The sequence below is a fragment of the Megascapheus bottae genome, chromosome 1, assembly GCF_031878675.1.
Source record: "Megascapheus bottae isolate mThoBot1 chromosome 1, mThoBot2.hap1, whole genome shotgun sequence".
Lineage (NCBI taxonomy): Eukaryota > Metazoa > Chordata > Mammalia > Rodentia > Geomyidae > Megascapheus > Megascapheus bottae.
In genome coordinates this window covers 58,029,974-58,055,677 of record NC_143509.1, presented here as the reverse complement: position 1 = coordinate 58,055,677, position 25,704 = coordinate 58,029,974, and the positions used below count along the sequence as shown (strand labels likewise).

Genomic DNA, 25,704 nt, shown 5'->3' with positions numbered 1-25,704 from the left:
CAGTATCTGCTCCTATCTGCTGCATTTAAGTACATAATGGAACTACCAGTCACAATGTATACTTTCCAGCTCAGGCTCCAAGGGGTATAAATGTGTCCATGAGTATCCCTTAGAAGGGAAGTGAATGGTGAATGATTTGCTCTTGTACATATTTTACAAGAAGGGGACAGTTGCTCTTGTATAGGTTTTCCCTATTATGTGCCTGTATTCCATCTCTACATCTGTGTTAATATCAGCATCGTCAGCATCATTCTCTATTTCAGAATTCTGTCATTGGTCGGACTGAGTCTAATAGCTCTGGGGACAGGAGGGATCAAACCTTGTGTAGCAGCTTTCGGTGGAGACCAATTTGAAGAAAAACATGTAAGAATGTTATTATTTCTGTATTTCCAAGAATGTAGAGCCAGCATCAAAGATGGGTACTAAATAGGCAACTATTGCAGTTACACACAGATGAGATTATATCTCAGGATTTGTTCTCAGCTAAATATTAACAGAAATACTAGAACATATTCAAAGGAAAGTAACCAGGGCAGGAGATGGACATGACATATGAGGAAGCATTTTTAAAAATGAGGATATTTAGCTTGTGCAAAATAGGAACCAAGGAGAATGTTATATAATAGAGATTTTGGTTACAGATAGTGCCTATATGTCAATGTTTAAACCTGAAGCCAGTAAGCAAAAGTGATGGGAAGTAAGTTGTTCATTGGAGTTGGAAGTCGTAAGCTTACTTGGAAATATTCAAGAGGACACTGCGCTGAACACTTTAGGATAGGAGGTATCAATCAGTATAGATGTATCAATCAGTGGTATCAATCAATGTAGATGATTTAAGCATACCTAGTTTTGAGATTTTGTGAAAGGAGAAAATGACCAGTTGGAATGAAGCAAGATTTTACAAGCAACTGTGTTTTTACTGTCAGATTTCCTTGGCTTAATCCTTTCCATCTTTCCCAATTATTTTCCTCTGCTGATGGGAAAATAAAACAATATGAATAAAGTAGAACTAAACCCACATGAAGAAAGAGCATCACACAGTCAAAGGAGTATCTATTTTTACATTAACCAACACTTCTGCCTTCCTCATTTGCTCTGTGGTTCTAATGCATCTATTCCTTCCTCTATAATTGTCATATTTTCTTTCTTTCTCACCCTTCCTTCATGTCTTTCTGTATTTTTGTCCCTCCTCCCTACTTTCCTCCTCCATCCTCTCTGTTTATCTCTTGGTGACTCTGTCTATTCTGTCTCGGTCTCTCTGTCTCTTTCTTTTCTCTTACCATTCAGACCATTTTGGATCATTTTGTTCTTGTACTCTGTCTAAGGGCTAAAAGTATCATTATTTGCTGAAATGACCTACTTTTGGCAAGGGGATTCTATGTACCAAGAACTATGTGAATTAGATGAATGGAGTAAGTTTAAATGGTAATCAGAAAAGAAAGAAAAAAGCATATCATAAATTGAACATGGGGAAGGAGGAATTTTCTGCTGTATCAAGAAAAAGTCTGAAGTATTAGAATGAAGCAGAGCAATACATAAGCCTTACTTGAGAGTTGTTTTATTTAGTAGCTTCAATGGATAGGATAAGCCTACCTCCAAGCTCATGTCATGTACTTCTAAGCCCACTGCAGTCATTTTTTATTGTAATATATAGAGGGGTCACAGTTACATTCACCAGACAGAGGGTACATCACTTCTCACACATTGACACCCCCTCTCATGTTTTTGTCCCCATTTCCCTTCCCCTAACATCCCAATCATCTTGCTTTCCCCCTTCCCTTTCCTATTTCAAATAAACAAATAAATATATATACAATATAACACATAACAAAGTCAGATACTGTAACAATATGAGATTAACCAAAGGGCAACAGAAGAGAAGATAACAACAATCACATAATACAAAGCTCTTGTTACCACATCCTTAACATCCTTTCATTCAGCCTCATCCTATATGGCCTTACATCTCTAGGATTTGAGGTATGGTAGTCCTCTGCTAGGAGAGTCCTTGGTTTGTACTAAGTATTACAAATGAGGGAAACCATTGAGCCTATGTTCCTTTGGGTCTGGCTTACTTCACTTAATATGATTTTTTCCAAGTCTTTCCATTTCCTTACAAATGGGGTAATGTCCTTCTTTCTGATGGCAGCATAGAATTCCGTTGTGTATAAGTACCACATCTTGGTGATCCAATCATCTACTAAGGGGCATCTGAGTCATTTCCGTATCTTTGCTATGGTAGATAGTGCTCCTGCAGTCCTTTTGTACTCTCAAGCAATCTCCCTTGAGCACTGTTTAAACCTCTGCTTGATCAGCAGCTTGCTGTACTATACTGTGTCTGGTCCTAATCCTACTACACACTCCACAATGTTTTAGTGGTCATTCCTTTAACTGACACAGTCAGTAAACATTTATTATGTTTCTGGTATATATCAGATGTTGTACTCAGTACTAAGGATTATAGAAAAGAGGAAAACTTCTACCCTAAAGGAAGTCACACCTTATTTAAAGAAACAAACATTTAATGCATTAGAATAGATATGCAATGAGGAGAAAATGTGATCAATTTTACCAGGAAAAGTTAAATCTGCTTGGACTGGAGTTTCATATTTAAGTAAATATTTGGGGTCAGCCTTCCACATTTATTAAATAGTTAATATGATATTCAGATACCATGGAGCCAGTGTCTGACTCTGTATCTTGAGGTGGGATGGAGTCAAGTGGAACAAGGAAGCACATTGTACTGATGATCTATTTATCTTGTTTGTTTCAGGCAGAAGAACGGACCAGATACTTCTCGGTCTTCTACCTGTCCATTAATGCAGGGAGTTTGATTTCTACCTTTATCACACCTATGCTAAGAGGTTAGGATACTTGCCTGTGGGCAGAAAGCTTATACTACCTAGCCAAAGTGGTGTTTGTTGTCTCTAGAATCCATCTTTTCCTTTTATAAGGGTTTGAAAATATGTGAAAATTTCTTGTTTAGTTTTGATTTTTTTTTCTGGATGAAAGTAAGGGTTAAGGACTAGTGGTAAGAAGAAAAATGATGGCTATGTTTATATCAAGATTCTGAACTTATAGATGCAGAGTTGTTCTTTTATGTCCCTATTTTCGTCAGGTGATGTGCAATGTTTTGGGGAAGACTGCTATGCACTGGCTTTTGGAGTTCCAGGATTACTCATGATAATAGCCCTTGGTAAGTAGAGTGTGCAAAGGAAACTAGTAACCATGGATACCTGCCTCATGGAAAATTTACTGGAGGTACTTAGTTTTTGTATTTTATTGTTGGGGTAATGTATGGAGGGGTTACAGTTACATTCAGCAGGTAGTAGGTACATTACCTCTTGAACACTGTTAACCCTTACCATGTTTTTGTCCCCCTTTTCCCTGCCCCCATCCCTCCCAATCATCTTGTTTTTCCCCTTCCCTTCTCTATTTCAAATAAACAAATAAATGTATACACAATATACCAGGTAACAAAATCAGACACAGTAACAACATGAGATCAATCATAAGGAGGGGAAAAGGAGAAAAGAAATAACTTCACATAGTATATTAAAGAACAACAATCACAGTGATAGAACTCTTGTTTCCATATCTTGGAGTTCACTTAGTCTCATCCTATATGGCCATATGTACATAGCTTTTGAACTATTGTGATCCTCTGCTAGGTGAATCCTAGATGTGTGCTTAATTGTAATTAAGCACAAATGAGGGAAAGCATGGAGCTTATGTTTCTTGGGTCTGGCTTACTTCACTTAATATGATTTTTTCCCAAGTCTTTCCATTTTCTTACAAATGGGGTGATGTCATTCTTTCTGATGGTGGCATTGTGTGTAAATACCACATCTTGTTGATCCATTCATCTATTGAGAAGCATCTGGATTGGTTCCATATCTTATCTATGGCAAATAATGCTGCAATGAACATCATTGTGCTAGTGGCCTTAGTATGGCCTTGTTTCTGGGCATTTGGGTAAATGCCCAAGAGTGAAATTGCTAGGTCATAGGAGAACTCTATGTTTAGTCTTTTGAGGAATTGCCACACTGTTTTTGATAGTAGCTGAACGAGTTTACACTCCCACCAACAGTGTAGTAGTGATCCCTCCTGACCACATCCCCACCAGCATCTGTTGTTATTAGATTTCTTAATAAGGGCCATTCTAACTGGAGTGTGGTGGAATCTCGAAGTTGTTTTAATTTGCATTTCTTTTATGGCCAGAGATGCTGAGCATTTCTTCATGTGTCTATAGACCATTGTTATTTCCTCTTCAGAGAAGTCTCTAAGTCTTTAGTCCACATTTTAATGGGATGATTGATTCCTTGAGGGTTTGTTTATGAGAGATTCAATTTTTTGAGCTATGGGTATGTTTTTAGATATGAGGCCTTTGTCTGTTGTATGGTTAGTGAAGATCTTCTCCCACTCTGTGGGCTTTCTATTTAACTTGCTAGCTATGTCCTTTGCCATACAGAAGTTCTGCAGTTTAACGCAGCCCCATTTGCCAAAACTTTAATTTGTTGGGTTTCTGGCCTTTATTAGGAAAGTTGGAGGTACTTTTGATAGACTATTCCCTTCTATTCTCATACTATATCTATTGTGTGTGACTGATCTTTGAACCACATGGAGTACCAATCAGGAGTTCAGGCATTTGGGCATCTATACTTTTTAAAGCATCTCATTGATTCTAATGTGTACTCAAGTAGAGATCCACAGTCCTGCACAAAACATATAAGACATTTGCAATTCTCTATCTTTAAAAGCAGCTTTTAGGTTTAGCTATTTTCATCCTGCTCTACGACCCCCAAGAAGTTTGCCCTTGAGATAAAACAAGAGAAGAAACAGAGGAGCTGGATAAGTAGTTGGAAAATAATATAATTTAGATCAAGTGCCATCGTCTTTTTACAACTGAGAACCCTAGCCAGGAAGAGAAGGGGGATGTGTGGACTGCTTAGTTGAAGAAGGGGAAACTAGGGTGTGATTGTTTCTAATCATTGGCCTGGAAACGTGTTCTCCTCTGAGGTGACATTCCCTCCCCATTGGAACATACCCAGTCCAAACCCAGAAAGTGCTCAGTAGAGGAAAAGGGCCCAGAATCTTCATGTTAAGTCTGATTATTTTCCCCAGGGAAGGGGTAAGGACTGATAGTTATATTCTGAGTATTAAATTATAAGGAAATATTTTCAAAAAAGGTATGATAATATACTCTTTGCTTCCCTTCCTTTTGAGTGCAGACACTTTCTCAAGTATTTTCTTGGTTTTCTACTGATTGGTGCTATATTTGCTTCTGTAGTTCATTGAGCAATAATAATATTTACAAATCAAAGTTCATATGAAGCTTTAAAAAGAGCTGTAAGTAAAATGTACATCATGAAAGGTTAAATAAATGCTGTTAGTTGTAAGTCAGCTGCTTAATGTCTAGAGTTGTAATAAAGCCTGTTATGTGATCAGTTTTGTGCTAGATATCAGAGTAACTGGTGGTTTAGGAAGCTATAGAGTTCATGCTCTTGACTAACATATTTCTAAAATAAAAACAGGAAGTGACATTATCCAAAAATAAGTATATTCTTTACCTGACTTATGTGGCTGTAACTCCTGGGTATATCACATTTATAATAGCAGTATAAATACAAAAGCAACACTAAAACAAAACAGGAAGTTAGAATATAGTAAGGCCAATGTCTTAATGGAAAGAACAAATAGAGCTATGGGAACTCTTAGAAGAGATGTCTGATGAAGACTTTGGTGAAGTTTTTGTCCACAAAAACTACTATTAACATGTGACTTCAAGGGATGGAACAATTGCTCAAAGAAGGAACTGTGAGTGCTGTCAAGAGAAGACAAGATAGCTGTGAGACACAGAGAGAGATTATATGAAGTGTTCAAAGCCTAAAAGAAATTCAGATTAACTGGGGTATAAATGAAAAAGATGAAGAAGACACATTATCAGAAATTAGATAATGAATTGTAACTTAGGCCCTTAAAGGGATGAGAACTTTATCATGAGGAAAGTAGAGAAGTTTTGAATAGAGAAATAGTTATTCCATTTGTATTTTTCCATGATGTCTCTTCAATATGGCAAAAGGCTTAGGGTGAGTCAAAGATAATATTTATCTTGATTACTATATTTTGGCACTCCCTTCAATTTTATGCTCTAGGTGAGTACCTCGCTCAGCTCACGTAGTCTTGGCTCGGGTAGAATTAACAAGCTTTGGAATGCTTAAATATTTGTATTGAGGGAGCATATAAGTCAATAGTGAATGCAGGGTACTAATTTGAACAACTGGGTTTGCAATGGGATCATTAACTCAGATAGTTGGGGAAACAGTGTTGGGGAAATGGCATATTTGTATTGGACATGTTGCATTACAGTTGTTCTTGGAATATCTAATTGTAGTCAACAAATAGTCATTTGGAAATAACTGGTTTAGGGATCAATAGAAATATTTAATCTGGGGGATTAGGCCAGTATATGAAATATGAGATAATTCAGTGAGAGAGTGGTAAGAAAGGAGATCAACATTGATTCACGTTCCAACAGAGAAAAAGGACTAAATGCCACAGGATAATTGGTGTGAATGTGTGTGTGTGTGTGTGTGTGTGTGTGTGTGTGTGTGTGATGATACCTGGGCTTGACCTCAGAGCCTTGTATACTCACTTTCTCCCAATCTGGCTTTGAACCACACCCTTCAGATCTCAGCTTCATTTATAGCTAAGATTATAAGCCACTAGTACTTATCTTGGAAAGTACTTACTAGTACTTACTAGTACTTATCTGAGTAGTACCTTTTTGTGGATGGGGGGCAGTACTAAAGATTGAACTCAGGGTTTTGTACTTGTTAGACAGGCACTCTGTCACTGGGCCTCATTTCCAGCTGAAGTGCATTTCTAAAGACATTTGTAAGATGGGAGTTATAGGACATTAGATGGGTAGTGGAATTGTATGGTTATTGGTCCCTTTGACCATCACCATTGGTCCCTTTCATGGTGAAGTGTGTATCCTGATTAAATCAACACGTTGATCAGAGTGTGGTTTGGCTTGGACACATGTCTTCAAAGTTTCCAGGTACTGTGAGGTGTGCGTGTGCGTGTGTGTGTGTGTGTGTGTGTGTGTGTGTGTGTGTGTGTTTTGTGGGTCACAGGGTTTGAACTCTGCCTGGATGCTGTCCCTGATCCCTTCAGCTCAAGGCTACCGCCCTACCTGGGGCCTAAATGTTGTCCCTGGGCTTTTCAGCTCAAGGCCCCATCCTACCCTTGCGCCAAGCCCCACTTCCCATTTTCTAGAGGATAATTGGAGATAAGAGTGTCAGGACCTTTTGTGCCCAGGCTGGCCTTGAACCTCTATCCTCAGATCTTAGCCTCCTGAGTAGCTAGGATTACAGGTGTGAGCCACTGTGCCCAGATTTTTTTTTTGCCAGTCCTGGGGCTTGAACTCAGGGCCTGAGCACTGTCCTTGGACTTTCTCAAGACTAGTACTCTACCACTTGAGCCACAGTGCTTCTGACTTTTTCTATGTATGTGGTACTGAGGATTCAAACCTTCGGCTTTGTGCATGCTAGACAAGCACTTTACCATTAGGCCATGCTCCTGGCCCCAGGTACTGTAATTTCTAAGAAGAGAACAGAAGAGTTACTAGCTGGATCTAAAACAAGATATGGCAAGGAGTCTTCACAAAATGTAGTCCAAATACAAACTGGAATTACCTAAGTTTAATGGTTGAGTTTACAAGAAGTACTTCACCTGTAGATACAGATCTTGAACCTTGAGTATATGGTATGTTAGTATCAGTTAAAACTTAAAGCAAGCTTGTAATCCCAGTATGCAGAAGGCTGAGATCCAGATTATAGTTTAAAATCAGTCTGGGCAGAGAAGTCTGTAAGACTTAATCTCCAAAATGATTAGCAAAAAGCAGGGCTAAATGCATGGCTCAAGTAAGAGCACCAGCTGACTAAGAAGTTAAGTAAGGAAGCTAAGTGAACATAAGACCCTCAATTTGAATCCCAGCATTGGGGAGGGGGGAGGAAAAATATATGAATGAGGTAGACTTTGGTGGTTAAAAGAATAGATTTCTGAACCAGAGAACCTTCACATCAGAAATACTGTTAATGGCAATTTCTAGCATGTACTTTTGTATAAGTTGCTTAATTTATTTAATCTTCTATTTCTTCATGTATTAGAGATGGATATATCTTTAAAATTGCCCATTTTATCTTTTCTTCACTCCTATGAAGCCATGTAGTATATCAGTACTTCTTTATGAGATTTGTTAGTCTCTCATACACATCAACAGTTTGCCTTAGCACTGATGTATTGAATGTATTTAGAGCTAAGAGCATTGTTTTTTGTGTCACTTGCAGCTGTGTTTGCAATGGGAAGCAAGATGTACAGAAAACCACCTCCAGAAGGAAATATAGTGAGTCAAGTTATTAAATGTATCTGGGTAAGTCCTTTAATTGTTTACCTACTTTTCCAATAAACAGCAAATAGATACTATACTGAGTATAAGTATTCAAACATGGATAAAGTTGTATATATACACATATGTATATATACATAATATATATTGTGTATATATATATATATACAGTGCCAAGCCTGAGGCTTGAACTCAGAGTCTGAGTGCTGTCTCTGAGGTTTTGTTCTCAAAGCTAGTGCTTTGTAACTTGAGCTAATTTTTTTCTTTCTTTCTTTCTTTCTTTTTTTTTTTTTTTGGTGGTTAACTAGAGATAAGAGTCTCACAAACTTTTCTGCTCAGGCTGGCTTTGAGCCACATCCTCACATCCCAGCTTCCTGAGTAGGTGTGAGCCATCATTGCCCAGCTGGGCACATAATTTTATTAGTGATTTCTGTTCTAGTTGCATGTCTTTTGGTAAGCTGAAATGCATTGATCATTCTCCATGCTTCTGCTTCATCATGAAGTAGAAAAATAATGTAATCGTTTTCAAAATACTGACACCAAAAAAACCTCTTCTGAGTGTATTGCATATGATGATAACAGGACATAAGAAAAATAAAATTATATCTTAAACATTCTGAAATTCAATGTCATGATATTGAAGAATTAGAGAAAATCTTTCTAATAAGTTAGAAAACAAGGAGATGTTTTCTCTTTACCTCTCTCTAATGTGTATGTTCTGCACTAGTTTGCTATTTCCAACCGTTTCAAAAACCGTTCTGGGGACATCCCGAAGCGACAGCACTGGCTGGATTGGGCAGCTGAGGAATACCCAGTAAGTGAAACCACAAACCTTCTCATAGCTCTATGGAGTCATTAAAACTGATCATCTCCAGGGGCATATGGTCTTTTCTGTTTTACTGATTTGGGCCACTTTTATTTTAAGAAAGACAAAACACATTTGGAACAGCTGCAAGTTTTATCTAATCTCTCTTCTTCCCTGCAGAAACAGCTCATTATGGATGTGAAGGCTCTAACAAGGGTCCTGTTTCTTTATATCCCATTACCCATGTTCTGGGCTCTTTTGGATCAACAGGTAAGTCTAGGTCTTTGGAAATCTACCTTTCCTTGGCCACTTTGTTCTCTCATAGGGAAGGGAGTTTTCATAGTCACCTCTATTGTTCACCCTAGGGCTCACGATGGACCTTGCAAGCCACCAGGATGAATGGGAATTTGGTGAGTAGAAAAGATTGCCAGAGAAATCTGTAATGTTCTTCCTCACTGGTGTTGAGAAAAAATGATTTCTACAGGGCACCAGTGGATCATGTCTGTTATACAAGCTACTCAGGAGGCTGAGATGGAAGGATTACAGTTCAAATCAGCCTGAGCAGGAAACCCTGTGAGACTCCTATCTCCACAAAGCTACAAAGCAAACAAACAGAAGTGAAGCTATGGCTTAAGTGGTAGAATACTACCCTACAACATAAAAGCATCCAGGCCCAGAATTCAAGCCCCAGAACAAGCTAGCAAATAAACAAGCAAGCAAGCAAGCAAGTAGGCAACCTTCATTCTTTCTGGTTTTTCCCCCCAAAATGGAGTATAAATTATTAGAAAGTTGCACATAGAATCTAAAAGCACTGAGTAGACACAGATATAACAAAAGCTGGCTAGATAACAAAGCTAGAAATGAAAAATAGGATATTGTCTTTAGAAAATAGGAATATAAGTAGATAGGAAATGTTTAAATATACTCAAGGGGCTAGAGAGGATAGAAAGTGCAGTGATATGAGACAGTCCTCAGTGGGATCTTCTAGCTAAGCCCATTCCAGGAGATGCTGCGTCATAATTCATCCTGTCTGGCAGGCAGGAGCACAATCAGGGACTTAGGGAAATGCGATATTTGGTACATGGATTAATTTTACATATGGAGAAATGAGAAGACTATAAACACTCATCTCTCCTTTCCCAATGTTCATTTCTTTCAGTTCATTCTAGTCTTTGCTCCACTCTCTGCTCTTAATGGTTCTACTTCCTAGATTATTATAGTATGGTTTTGAAGAAGACGGGGCAGAATGATACCAGAGTCATATCAACTAGTGTATTTGGAGCCTGCAAATTTAACTTCTTTTGCCTCTGATTGCTCAGGACTTGCCATGGTGGTCCTCTTGTTGACCCTTGAAAAGAAACTTTGGAAGCACTATACTTCAGTGGGAGTCTTTACCTCAACCATGACGACTTATCCCTTCCATTATTACCACCCATAACTATACACCAAGCCATTCTCTCTCAAGAAAAGTGTAGTATAGGTTGATCATCCCTTAACTGAGAATTTATAATCCTCATCATTCTAAAATTCAAACTTTGAGGTGCATTAACATAGTATTACAAGTAGAGGCATCCACAGCACAAAACCTCTTTTCTTGCACAAAATTATTAGAAAGATGACATTTTATATACATCTCATACACATAGCTTATACATTCAGAAATTAATTTCATATTGAGATTTAGGTCTTATCCTCAAGATATCTTATTATACATATCTAAATGTTCCAAAATCTCGAGCACTTTGAATAAATGATGCTTAGCCTGTAATACAAAAGAGTATTTTCTCTCAAGTCTATCTGTCCTTAGCAAATATAGTCAGAACCATTTCAGGCCCGCATGCCTTTAATGCAAAAGAGAGATCCTAAACCAAAGGCCTGTTGGATTTTTTTTCTTTTTTCCTTCATATGATAGGTCATAGGGTTTGAACTCTGGGCCTGGGCACTGGCCCTGAGATCTTCAGTTAAAGGCTAGTGCTCTACCACTTTGAGCCACAGAACCACTTCCAGTTTTCTGGTGGCCAGTTGCAGAGGAGTCTCACAGATTTTCATGCCCCTGCTGGCTTTGAACCTGGACCCTCAGATCTTAGCCTCCTGAGTAGCTGGGATTACTGGCACCTGGCAAATTTTCTTTTATATGTTCTTCATACTAATAATTATCAAGCTAGTTTATCTAGGCTTTCCTTGACTTCTGCCATGATCTAATTATAATTTATTGTAATGTTTCAGGGTTTTTTTGTGCTTCAGCCGGATCAGATGCAGGTAGGAGATTTTTCTATAAACATGGAGACATATATTTTTTTCTTAACTCTATCTATAGTATTCAGATGAATAGCAAAATCTGATGCTTTTTTTCTTTATATGGTAAGGAAGGCAAAGACCAGGTGAAAACGTTCTGTTGAAGCCTTCTGTCTCTTTATCATACCCTCTGCTAAATAAATAGCTTCTGTCCAACATTAGGAACAGTGTTTGAGCCCACAGGTAAAGTATGAACAATATAATTCTCCTATGTCATAGTACTATAATGGAAATACTATCAAAGAAATTTAAGAATTTCTTCTACAAGCAATAAAGTCAGAATCATTCTTCACTGGTAACTTCCAGTTCTTGTTTTAGGTCCTTGATAAATCCTAAATTCTTTCTTTTCTCCTTCTTATAATAGAAGAGAAGGGATTATAGATTATCAAAAATAGCAACAAAAACCAAACAAACAACAAGAAAGAAGCAAGTCCTGTGGGATAATGGATAGCTAATGTCCTATGCAAGGGAAATGAAGCCTCGAGTGTAAAAGAGGCTGACATAGAGACATTAAGAGACAGAAGCTAAGAATAAACACTGTATTCATAGGTAACTGAATGTCTCTCACTCCTCATTAGACTACAGGAGCAGACCATGTTGTTTTCTTTTACTAATGATGTTCTGGAGCTCTGGATAAATATGTGTTGGATGAATGGCTCAAGAAAAACAGCTGACAAAACTTATCCTTGGATTAAAAAGAGACCTTGTTAAAGGAAAATAAATATCTCCTAATGATGAGATTTTTAGCAATAAATATCTTCTAAAATAAAGGACATAAGTCATCTGTGTCAATTAGGGAGACTTCATGTTTGGCAATCTCAAACTTGTAAACTCTGAAAGCATAAAAGACACAAGGTACAGAGGATTAACATGCCAAATGGATGAAATAAAAACCATAAGCAGAGATAAAGACTTACAGAACCCCTCAGGTGGACTCAAGCCTTAACTAATGCATCTTACACAGTAGACTTATGTGCCCACATCTCCAGCCGATTGGGAAGTGCTTTGTTTCTGTCTTTCTGTTTGGAGTTTGAATGAGTTCTGGTTCTAGTGTCCCATGAAAACAGAGGGAGAAATGTGAAATCATTGTACTTGAAAGTATATATGGATATGAGAGAGATTTCACGCGAACAAATGACATTAGTGATAGAACATTTGTTGCTATTTTTTAAATTTACAGGTATTTTTCTTTTTTAAAAATTTTTTACTGAGGGCGCTGTATAGAGGTGTTACGGTTACATTCATAAGGTAGTGTATTCATTACTTAGCAAACATTGTTACGCCTTCCCATGTTTTTCTCGCTCTTTCCCTCTTGCACCCTCTCCTGAGTTGTAAGGATCATTTCCAACATATTGTCTTGTGAATGTGGCTGTTACATTGGTTCAGCCTTTGCCTTTTGTCTGATCATCTTGTGGAAAAACTTCCCCTGCTCCAATTAGGAGGACTGACATCGCCAAAATGGCAAGACCGTCAAGGCAGTCTAGAAATTCAATGCAAGATCCTTCAATACCCCAACATCATTCTTTAATGAAATAGAGGAAGCAGTCCAAAATTTCATATGGAATAATAAAAGATCCCTAATGCAAAAAAAAAAATCCTTAGCAGAAAGAATAGTGCTGGGGAAAGAAAAGAATAGCACTGGAGGAATATCAATATCAAACTTCAAACTCGATTACATAGCTAATTCTTTTTACTATGGTGTTACAGGTGCTAAATCCCTTTCTGGTTCTTATCTTCATCCCATTGTTTGATCTTGTCATTTATCGTCTGATCTCCAAGTGTGGAATTAACTTCTCGTAAGTGCACTATATATGCTGTACGTTGTTGCAAAATGACAAAAATCTTTGCCCAGTTTGATAAAGAGTCCATATCTGTTTGTTTTGGTTTAAGGGAGATTGGTTTATATTTATCAATTATCTGCTTCTGTTTTTCTTTTTCTTTTTTTTTTTTTTAATTCTGGATTTGAAATAACCTTCCAGCTGAGTAGTATACTGAGGCACAGTTAAAGATGACAAAGGAGTTTATTAGCTGGCCAGTGACTGTCCTGTCCTTGACTTTGGGTCTCAGAACAAAGAGCAGCCTCGACCCCTAGTAGGGCAAAGTTTCTACATGCAAAAACCATATTCAGGCAGTGAGATAATTTCGCAAAAAGCAAGCTGATTCACAGAAGTGAAATTTGACAGGAGCCTTATCATAAGCAATTTCCTAAGGTCACATCCTGGTGCCATTAGAGGTAGGGGTACTTCTGCAGCTGCTACGGGTCAACAGATGTGGTCAAGCCTGGATGGACAGCATTCTGCCGACGCAGCTTGAGGCTAGATATGCATGACATTTCCGGTGGAGGGTTAACAACTGAGGTCAGAACCTGTCTGATCACCTGAGTTGGGGAAGGGCTATGATGGAAGTTGTTGAGTGAAAAAATGGCTATTTTAAAGCTATATCTAAAACTAAGTTCTTACACATTAAATGCCTATTAATATTAAAAAAAACCCCTGGAGATTAATCAGTATCAGAGCCAATGCTGTGCTCTTAAATCTAAGACACTGAAAAGATTGATCTCAGCTTCATGGTTAGTTAGGCTCTTATACCAGTTTGATGAAAACCGTGTCCTGGTCCTTTAAATCTCCTGCTCTCTATAAGACAGGCAATGGATCCCCCTCCTTCAGGAGGACTAAGAATAGAATTATTCCCTATTGCTACATTCTCCCTATCCTGGGAGCATTTCAAACCTCTTTTCTTTTTTTAATTTAATTGCAAATTAGTTGTGATGGTAAAATGGTGGCCACTTTTACTTCCTGCATTCAAATACCCATTTGTTAGTTACTCATTCATTGTTGAGTTAATAGGCGATTCAGGACTAAGTGTCGTGCCAATGCAAATCAAGCATATATTTGTCTCCTGGAGTTTACTAGTTGGTAAGGGATCTAGTACACATTCAAAGATAAGCATTACACAGGTGGCAGATGTTAAGTGCCCTAGGAGAGGAAGACTAAAATGCAAAGAAGTATAGAGAAAGAAGAGTCCTTCCTATTGCTAGAGCCAATCAAAACTTCTGCATAGGAAAATGATTTCAAATGTTCATAGCATCTGCCAGGTAATAAATGTTCACCCATTTGTAAATCCAGTAGTATTGCTGCCATTTTTGGAACCACATCACAATAAAAAATTAAGTGTAAGGCAAAGGTAGCAGTGGGGAAAGGAAGCAGATTACAGAGACTATCCAATATGATTCCAGTAAAAGAAGAAAAAAGGATATACAAGGGGGAGTTGTCATTAAGGGGAGATCTCTGCAATACTTTGAAACATAACTGAGACTAAATTAAGAAAGGTCTCGATGGTAAGTCTGGATTTTATGCTTTCGAGTCTAAGGGATAGCTGTAACTATGGATCATTTTCTTTACAGGTCACTGAGGAAAATGGCTGTTGGTATGATCCTTGCATGCCTGGCATTTGCAGTTGCAGCAGTTATAGAGATAAAAATAAATGTAAGTTCAACACATGTTAAGATCTAGAGGGAAAGTCCATATCTATTTTATTTACTTTTCTGAGATTTTCAATCTTATTTCCTGAGACCTAGCATAGGACCCATTTTATACGAGGCACAGTATAAATACTCATGGGAAATGGTGAGCAATACAGGACAGAATAGCAATCAATAGCAATCCAAGTGATTCTGAGTGATTCAGTTTATTTTCAGGGATTTCCCAAGCATCAATATCCAAAGAATTTAGTTCTCTCTCTCTCTCTCTCTCTCTCTCTCTCTCTCTCTCTCTCTCTCTCTCTCTCTCTCTCTCTCTCTCTCTCTCTCTCTCTCTCTCTCTCTCTCTCTCTCTCCTCTCTCTCTCACCATTCCTGGGCCTTGAACTATATATATATATGTGGTACTGAGGAAACGAACTGGGGTGTTCATGGATGCTATGCAAGCACTCTACCACTATGCCACACTCCCAGCCCCAGAATTTAGTTATCTCTTTAGGAAACAAAGGTTTATATGATGTCTTATAAATGCACAAATAAATTCCTTTTGGCTATTGATATTGACAGGCTGCCTTAAGGGAATGAAGTAAAAGCCCATCACACAGTCAAAAAGCATGGGGTTTGATGTCTGGCACTGGTCCTTTTGGCTTAGAGAAGATGTGTTCTCTTGGCTAGAAGAGCTGCCTGTCAGAAACAGGACCAAGATATATGTTCTCAATGGACTTGAAGAGTACAATCACCAGTAAATATATGGAGATTCCAATGCATGTTATCTGTCCTAAGGAAATGACCCAACCCCAACCTGGCTCCCAAGAAGTTTTCCTCCAAGTCTTGAACCTGGCAGAAGATGATGTACATGTGACTGTGCTAGGAGATAAAAATAACTCATTATTGATGGAATCCATCAAACCCTTCCAGGTGAGTTATAAGCCTGCTGAGCTGATCTTGCAATTTTTTTCTTAACATTAATTACAACCATCTTCCCATGTCCTTAGATAATGAGTATATAATATTTTATATTATACATTTTCTACAGGTACGTAATTTTTCAATTATTATACACAATCCTATAATAAAATACTTCCTCATAAATCTGTATACACACGTCAATTTTCTGTGGTAAATTCCTAGATTGCTATAATTTATTTGAAGACAAAAAATTACTAGTAACTGCTAAGATCACCTACCCTGAGATGCTAAAAGATTGTGATGTTCAAGTTAGGATAGAAGGTGAGTATGTATAACATATTCTTCTTTCTGCAGAAAACAACCCATTATTCCAAACTCCATCTGAACACAAAAAGCCAAGATTTCCACTTCCACCTGAAATATCACAATTTGTCTGTCTACTCTAAGATTTCTGTGGAGGAGAAGAATTGCTATTCTTTGATCATTCATGAAAATGGGAAAACTATTTCTAGCATGATGGTATGTTGAAGGAGTCCAGGTACTCATCTCAAAGTCTTAGGATTTGGTGATCAAATATTCTAATTACTGGTTCCTTTTGGTCAACTCCTTATCGATACTTTACTTCTTTCTTATAGGTAAAGGATATAACAAACACAACAGCCAATGGGATGACAGCCATCAGGTTGGCATGTTAAATAGACCTACGCCACTCTATTCCCTGAATCCTGAGTCTTTCCTCATCTTTGGGCTTCAAATAAAGAAGCCTCACATTCTATTTACTCTGAACAGGAATTATCTGTCTTAGAATGTGGGAGGCATTTTCTAAGACAGTGAGAGTTAGATAAGTGTTATTTCTTCTGTAGGGCTTGAAGATGACCTTATATTTCCCAGGAATATATTTCTTACCAGAGAGAAATTCAGAAATGATCTAATATTCCTCTCTTGGTAGTTGATGCCTATCTTCTAAGTATAATTTGTATTATAAATCTATAGAGTCATCATGGCATAGTTCACATTTGGAATTAAAAGACTTGGATTTTGAGTCCAGATAAAGCTAAGGGCATATTCCCAGATGGAGCACCAAAGAAATCCCTCTGTGTCAGGAAACAGATATTAAAAAAACACAGATAATTATACTTAGCCACAAACATCAGGCCATTGCTGATGAGACAAACATTTTAGAAGACAACTTTTCAGAAAGTACTGGAATTGCTGACGAGTACAATAACCATAATAACTTGCATTTGCATCATGCTTCAGAAGAGACAAACTGCTCAAGATAAGTACAGAATAGAATAAAGCTGGAAAGCATAGGCCTGCAGAAGAGGTATCTTTCTAGGTCAGTACGAGATAATCCGAAGCCCAGGAAAAAAGGACTCTAGAGCAATCTACCCTCTTCTCCTCTAGGCCATAGACTGTCAAAACACAAATGTATCAGAAAACCCATTATGAAGGGATAATGACATTCAGAAGACTATAAAAGTGGATTGGAATGATCTAAGGTTTCTGAATCCTCAAACAATAGTAGTAACCTACTATGGACCAGAAACCTAGTTTTTGCATGAGTCAAACTGAACTTCATTTGTAAGAATAAGCTATCATTCTAATGTAAATACAGTTATATCTACACATATACATGATCATATTACTTTTTAAAAAGTAAAGTCTTGCTGAGTGCGCTGGCTCAACCCTGTAATCCTAGCTACTCAGGAGGCTGAGATCTGAGGATCATGGTGCAAAGCCAGCCCACTAAAGACCAGCACACTAAAGACCATGACTCTTAACTCCAATTAACCATTAGAAAACTGGAAGTGGGGCTATGGATCCAGGGCTAGGGTGGTAGCTTTGAGCTGAAGGGCTCAAGCTCAGCATCCAGGCCCAGAATTCAAGCCCCATGACTGACAAAAAAAAAGTAAAGTCTTATTGATTAAGTCTACCATGAAGATGGAAAGAAATTGGATGAGCTTAAGGTGGTTTAGAAAGTCAGATAATGGTATCCACCCAGCTAGTGATATGGTAACAAGTAAATGCTGTAGAAAAAACTCAGTTCAATAAAGCTAAGACTACAGATGTCTTAGTACAGGTAAGTTCACTTCTTTGTCCAGTTAACTATTTATCAGGTACCTTTGACATGGCAGCCACTATTGTTTTACTAGACACTAGAGATACAATAACACAGAAAAATACTCCTTGCCCCCTTTTGTTTTTCTGACTTGTAGATAATTTTCTTTACCCTCAGGTTTATTAACACTTTGCATAAAGATGTCAACATCTCCCTGGATACAGATATTTCTCTCACTGTTGGTGAAGAATATGGTGTGTCAGCTTACAGAACTGTGCCAAGAGGAGAGTAAGACCATTGCCTACGGATATTTTACTTCCATTGACATATTTTCAAATGCTATTCTATGTGTGTTGTGGGGTAGCATTTAAATACATCTGGGTTATTTTCTGGCTTCCTTCCCTCAGTCTCATCTTATTTCTGTACAGATATATTGAGGTCATGATAATTGTGATGACCATTCTGTGCGGATAACTTGGCCCAGCTCTCTGAGGTTCACAAATTTTATTATTGATTCTAACTTTTGGTCTCACCCATTGGCTACCCCATTACTTAGAATTTAACTTTTCAGATTCCCCATTATATGCTGTTCCTCTAGTCACAAGACTCACATAAAGATTTCTTTATTCAACTGGGTACTGGTGGCTTCTGCCTGGGATCCTTGTTACTCAAGAGGCTCAAATCTGGGGTTTGCAGTTTGAAACCAGCCCAGGAAGGAAAACTAATAAACTACTAAAAAAAAAAAAGACAGAAATGGAGCTGTGGCACAAGTGGTAGAGTGCTAGCCTTGAGCAAAAATGCTCAGGGTCAACACATGGGCCCTGAGTTCAAACCCCAGGACTCACATACACACAAAAGAAAGATTTCTTTATTCAGGTTTAGAATTTAAAAAATACTTGATAAAGAGTTCATATCTGGGTAGAAATGAAAATGACTCATGCCTTGAAATAATTCTTTAAGGAAACATGGTGGCTTCATTGCTTTCTTCACCATCAATAGAGAATTGAGATCACTATGCTTTGGGGATGGGAGTGATTTTCTGAACCATGTGCGTATTCTAACTTAAACTCATCCTGTTCTAGATACCCTGCAGTGCATTGCAAAATAGAAGATAAGGACTTTTTCCTGGATTTAGGTCTTCTGGATCCTGGTACAGCATATCTTTTTGTTATTAAAAATGTAAGTGATTCGCAGTTACCCTTTACTCTCTACCTGTCTCCTCTTTCTCTTTACATACATATACACACACATTCACACATGCACACACACTACAATATGCACATCCCATATGTGTGCACATGCACACATATGTGTGTATGCACACCCACACACATATACATTGTGGGGTTCCCTTGACAATGACAAAGGTAGAGAAGACACTGGCAAGAGAAGATCACAGACATTTCTAGTAAGATGACAGGGCCTTGTGTCAGATTTTCTATCATTGTTATGTGTACTGAGAGAAGCAGTTTCAGTGGAGGAAAGATTTGTTTTGGTGCATGATTTTGGGGGGTGAACAGAGGTTCATCCAGGTGCCTCTATTGTTTTTCTACCTAAAACCAGAAACAACATGGTAGAAAGAATGGTGGGAGAAAGCTGCTCACTTCATAGTGGGTTGGGAACAAAGAGAAGCAGAGGAAATGGCTGAGGAAAATGTATGCCCTTCAAAGACAGGACACCAGAATCCGCACCCTTCATATCGGTGGAAGGCTTCACTTTTCATACTTTCTACCACTTACCAATAATTCATTCAGATTTTCAATCTATTAATGGATTAAACCATTCAGTAGGTCAGAGCCATTATGAGTCCAATAAATTCCTGTAAACCTCTCTTCAGAATCTTGCATTGGTATTCATATCCAAACCACAAGAGTTTATAGTGACTGTGGAAATCCCACTGACTCTATAGGGAATGTTGAAAGTGATAAAGAATTATTAATTGGAGATGAGAGTTTCATGAATTTTCTGCCCCACTGTCCTCAAATTACAATCTCAGGTCAGGTCTCAGGCTCTTGAGTACCTAGTATTACAAGCATGAACCACTGTCACCTGGGAATATTCAGTCTTTTTCATTACATAGATGACCTGTGGATTTTAAAACATGTGTAGATACTCTCTGTTTTTTTTTTTGCCAAGGTTGGGTTTATTTTGAAATGTTAGGTTGCTTGTTTGTTTTTATGATAAACAGGACCGAATTTCATCAAATGCTTTTTCTACATTTATATAGATAAATGTGTCTTTGTCCTTTATCCTATCGATGTGGTATATAACATTAATTGTTTTTCAGATATTAAATCAAACTAAACTTGCTAATTTTCCAGGGTTAGTATAACAAAATAGCATAAACTGAATGGCTTACAAAACATAAATCCATTCTATATTACAAAAGGCTAGAAGTCTGAGATTAAGATATGTATAGAGACAGTTCATTCTGCTAGCTATAAGGAAGAATCTGATCTATGTATCTTCTTCAGCTTCTGATGTTTAATGGGATGGGAATGCAGTTTGGGGTTTGAATTCAGGGCCTCACTTGCTTGGAAGGCACTCTGCCACTTGAGCCATACCACAAGCTCTTTTTGGATTTAGACATACTTTTTGATAGGGTATTGTATGTTTTTTCTCAGGGCCAGCCTGAGTAACAGCTTGTATAGTTGGGATTATTGTATAGCCTCCTAAGTAACAGCTTGTATAGTTGGGATTATAGGCACAAACCTCCATGATGGAAATTGAAGATTTCTTGGCATGCAGTATGCTGAATGGTTTTACTTGATATGGTATTTGCCCTATGAGCTTATCTGGGCCCAGATCTTTCCATTTTTTAATATGCGTATCGGTCATATTGGATTAGGCTTATCCTAATGATCCCATTTCATTTGACTGTTGTATCTATATTAACTGTACTTCCAAATCAGGCCACATTCTTAGGTAAGGGGTGTGAGGATGTCAATCCATGAACTTTGAAAGGCACAATTCAATCTATAATCTATAATAATTGCATCCTTGGTATTATTCTACTTTTAGTTTCTTTTATCTCTCACAAGCCGTTTAAGAGAGAGGTCACAGATACTTCTGAATACATGATTTACTAGGCTTCCAGAATAGAAGTCATAAATTAGGGGCTTGTAAACTCAATTTCTGTCATAGGCTGGTCTTGTTTGACTTATGTAGCATTGACAACATTTATAAAAAGAATCAACTGCTAGTATTTAAAATCAGAGAGATTTGCCAAAGAATTTTGATTATTAGCATACCTTGGAGTTGAAATCAGAAAACAATAAGAAATGTTACAGTGTCACTGGTGCTGCAGTGTTTTTTACCTTTAGATGGGACCTGTGCTATCTAGTAGTTCTTATCATTCCCATTCAGCCATTTTGCTTTATTTAGTCACCTGCCTTTCAGTACTGGAGTATGGACCTTGATTGATTTAGAAGCTGTGGTTATAGTTTTCATATGCTGACAAAACACAGATTAGGTATTATTAAGCCTTTCAACTAAAGCAAAGTAAGATATTTTCCTCACTATTTTCAATTCTTTTAACTGAGAAAATCAAGGGTATTTGCACAACCAAGATTATAATCTCAGGAACTTTTAATGTAACTGACTACAGTGTGACATGTGTTGTCGAAGACAGTTCTGAAATGCTGGAGATTAGATACATAAGACCATATAGGACGAGGCCAAATTAATGGACTTCCAGGACATGGAAAAACAAGAGCTTAATTATAAGTGACTGTTATTCTTTATGTATTATGCTTTTCTCTCTTGTGTTACCCTTTGGTTAATCTCATATTGTTACAGTATACCACTTTATTACATGGTATATTATATAGATGTTTACTTGTTTATTTAAAGTAGGAGTGGAAAAATGAGGGGAGGGGGTAGGGGGAGGGGAATGGGGACAAAAACGTAAGATAGAAGTAATGCACCCTCTATCTGACGAATATAACTGTAACCCCTCTATACATTGAAATAAAAAATTATAAAAAAAAATGCTGGGGATGAGTAGAAATGATCAATCAGATAAAGTTAGGGAAAAAGGAAAAGGAAAAGAGGAGTGGATAGAGATCATGAAATGCTGTAGCTAGTAGTACTTACTTGGAACTTACTGAGAAGTCCATTTTCTCTTTTCCTCACTAAGGTCACTGGTCAGGGTTTTGAGGTTTGGAAAACAGAAGACTTCCCAACCAATAAACTTTCCATTGCATGGCAACTACCACAATATGCCCTGGTTACAGCTGCAGAGGTCATGTTTTCTGTCACAGGACTTGAGTTTTCTTATTCTCAGGTAAGATTTTACAAATAGAAGATAAAAGTCTATACACTGCTTCAAGAATAGTGAGCTTTAATTCTGCATTGCCTGTGATTTTGGCAAAGTACTCCATTGATTTGGGCCTCCTTATATATGACCCCAAATAGTTATCAAGGGAGTGTAACTTAAGAGTCAAATGTCCTACTGTGTCACCTTGAGCAAGTGAATTATGATTTCTCTAAATCTGGTTTTTCGTCTTCATAATGCTTTTCTTTTCCTATATTTAAGATACACTAGGAGAACTATCTCAGTGTTGTAACAGTGATCATTGTGTAGTGAATGAAACTGTTTAAGAGCTCTGTATCATTTTTTACCATTAACATTATTGTCAACACCTAAACTAATGTGGCAGCTGAATTTAGTGGTGGAATTTGGAATCTGGAAAAATTTGTGAGAGACGTTTCCTGGAAACACCCACGGGGAGGTGGTGTGGGGGGGGAGTTGGTTTATTTGCTTATAAACTTGCATTCTTTCTAGGCTCCATCTAGCATGAAGTCTGTACTTCAGGCAGCCTGGTTGTTGACAGTTGCCATCGGGAATATCATTGTGCTTGTTGTGGCACAGTTCAGTGGTCTGGTACAGGTATGGATTTGAGAGAAACAAAGGTTGAGCTCATGTCTATTTGAAATGTTCCCTCCAACTTCCTTTTCTTCACTTTCCTCATCTCTCTGCTTCCCATCTCACCCAACTCAGTTGTAATAACACTTGGAGGATCTAGATACACAGACTTAGCCAGAAAATACACAGGTAGTGATAATGATCATCACACATTTATGTGAGAAAAGTGTGCCCCCACAGATGAACTGTCAACCTATTCCTGAGTCCCCATTCTCAAAGACCTCTTTAGTTTCAGGTGTCTCCCTGATCTTCTCTTGTGTTTATCTCTCTCTACAGTGGGCTGAATTCGTTTTGTTTTCTTGTCTTCTGCTGGTGGTCTGTTCAATCTTCTCCATCATGGCCTACTACTACATTCCTATAAAGTCAGAGGATATTCATGGGCTAGGAGAGAAGCAGATTCCCCAAAGCGAAGGAAACTTGATCAACCTAGAGACCAAAAGTACAAAGCTCTGATGACTGCCTGGACTGACTTCAATTCCTGGCCCTGATCTCAACTATCACTTATCTTCAAGCATTATTTTTTCTCCTACTGAGTAGGAGAAAGGGCATAGAGGTAGTAGGATAGCCTTTATCATTCTTCCATGATAGAGACAATTCTGAAATGCTTTACTAGTGTATCTTTAAACAAGGCTCCATGATTCTGTATTTTCCTGGGTAGTGATAAACTCAATAAACCTTGTATAAAGTTGCTAAGCTGGCCTGATATCTCCAAATGGCCACAAAAACACAATGCATGATTGAGATAAATGCCATTAAGTATGCAAAATTATAGGAGATAACTGCCCAAGTTCTTACCATTTAGAACTGACAATTGCACTTGAGGTACGGATTTAGAGGCAAAAAGGCAAGATAATAGAGATGCATGATTTCAAGTTTCTTTTCTATCACTATAATTGTGTTATTCTCAAGACTTTAAGAATAGTATGTATGGTATGATCTGGTCCACGGTATATCTTGTCAGCTAAGTCTAAGTCTGGTATGATCTTAGTATATGGCAGAACACTATTTTATTAACACACAGAAGATATGTCCTTCTGATTCCTACAGTATTATTATTATTATTATTATTTTTGCCAGTCCTAAGCCCTATCCCTGAGCTTCTTTTGCTCAAGGCTAGCATTCTACCACTTGAGCCACAGTACCACTTCTGGCCTTTTCTGTTTATATGGTCCTGAGCAATTGAACCCAGGGTTTCATGCATGCTAGGCAAGCACTCAACTGCGAAGCCACATTCCCAATACCTACATAGTCTATTTTCTACTCACCAAATACCTCTTTTGACACTGATCTTGAAAACTAAATTAAAGAGCGAAAACATAGTCATCAGGAATAAGAACAATATAAATTGGAGAACTCTTGATAAGCCATTTGTTTTTCTTCAGTGCAAGGAACTGTGCTATTTCTGTCCTAGTACACCCTTTTGTGGACAGCTTTGGAAGACAGAAACCATAATTTTGCAACTCAGCCTTTTCAGTATTGCCAAGGCAGCTTTTATTATTATTATTATTATTATTATTACATTTTTATCTTTCTTAGTGCAACAGTTCTTCAATACAAAATGCTCTCAAGAGTTCGGCTTCCTTTGTACAGTTTTCCAGTTTGTTGCAAACTAGATTTGTTTTGTATTGTTTTCCTGCTTACTTTTCCCATAGTATTAAAAGGCCATTTCTTCCTTTAGACTTGGAAATTTCTTGTTTATTCTACAAGGTTACTACTAATGCTCTAGGTTTAAGTTTCTAAATGGTAGTTTTCAATAAAGTGGCATGATCCTGTGTTAGGACCCTATTAAAATATGTGTACAGCCTAAGGGATATCTGTATGTGTGAATGAAAAAGGTTAGGAGATGGTACTTGGCATGTAATGAGGGAATTAGGACAGAACTGTGTACAATTGTGCAGTGTGTTGCTAAGGGAAAAAAAATACCCAGATTTCCTATACTGTTAAGCCTTATTTCCATTTGTTGTACTTTGTTAATCTAGGACAGTGTTGTTAAATCTCACATTGCTAATAATGTAAAGGTAACAGAATTGGCTTCCCTCCCATCCCCTAAGCTTCATATATTTTATTTTTAATGATGAAGGTTTAAAGACCAAAAAGTGTACAAGCAGTAGTAACACTACAGAGTTTCTGTGGATACATTGTTTTCACCTGGCCTTACTCCTTTAAAATATGATCTGTTCATTTTTAACCCAAACTATTTTATGAAGTTTGTTTCAAGAGATGTTAATACTGTTCACGAATAAAAGTACCTATGGACAAGTAAGTGTGGGGAATGAGGCTTTCTCTGCTTTTCATCATATTTGCATATTAAAGACTGAGTATAGTAAGTCACAAGGAACTTGGAATATTTTGCCCAACACAAGATTTCCGAAGAACTATTGGGCAATATTTCCTTACATGTACTACAAGTTTCCTCTCTGAAACTTCCTACTGTTAGTTCTTTCTTCTGTAGAAAGAGCTTGAGTCCCTTTCAGGTGTCAGAATTTTAACTATTCAGAGAGAGTGTTTCTGTATTATGAATTCTTCTGGTATTCATTAAATGAAAGAGTCTCAATTCCTATAATAGTTCCTCACAAATTCTGCTCTTTGTTTCTTCCAAAATATATCCTTTGGCTGAAGTATAGCAATTGAGATTATATCTTATATATCTAAGTGATACTTGGAGCCAGACAGAAGTTGTCTGACTGGAAGAGCTAACACCTAAACAAAGCACTTCTATTAAATTAGGTAAAGTGGCATTAGATGTTTCAGAAAATGCATCACAGTGTAGTCTTGCTTCCTAGTATCTCTTGGGTTTCTACTAAATGTCATCCATT

General features: G+C 37.6%; 1 protein-coding gene across 1 annotated transcript in view; it reads left to right on the top strand.

Moving 5' to 3' along the window:
• Nucleotides 1–24,474, top strand: part of Slc15a2 (solute carrier family 15 member 2) — a 34,637-nt gene extending 10,163 nt beyond the window's left edge. Inside the window, exons 5-22 of the mRNA XM_090345502.1 lie at nt 264–363; nt 2,774–2,864; nt 3,119–3,196; nt 8,355–8,437; nt 9,141–9,227; nt 9,399–9,488; nt 9,584–9,628; nt 11,445–11,477; nt 13,221–13,309; nt 14,917–14,998; nt 15,774–15,908; nt 16,254–16,418; nt 16,535–16,581; nt 18,139–18,249; nt 19,044–19,140; nt 22,100–22,246; nt 22,748–22,852; nt 23,165–24,474. Of these exons, the coding sequence (XP_090201628.1) occupies nt 264–363; nt 2,774–2,864; nt 3,119–3,196; nt 8,355–8,437; nt 9,141–9,227; nt 9,399–9,488; nt 9,584–9,628; nt 11,445–11,477; nt 13,221–13,309; nt 14,917–14,998; nt 15,774–15,908; nt 16,254–16,418; nt 16,535–16,581; nt 18,139–18,249; nt 19,044–19,140; nt 22,100–22,246; nt 22,748–22,852; nt 23,165–23,341 (1,762 nt within the window). The 3' untranslated portion in view covers nt 23,342–24,474. The remainder of the gene's footprint in view (nt 1–263; nt 364–2,773; nt 2,865–3,118; nt 3,197–8,354; nt 8,438–9,140; nt 9,228–9,398; nt 9,489–9,583; nt 9,629–11,444; nt 11,478–13,220; nt 13,310–14,916; nt 14,999–15,773; nt 15,909–16,253; nt 16,419–16,534; nt 16,582–18,138; nt 18,250–19,043; nt 19,141–22,099; nt 22,247–22,747; nt 22,853–23,164) is intronic.
• The last annotated feature ends 1,230 nt before the right edge of the window (nt 24,475–25,704 follow it).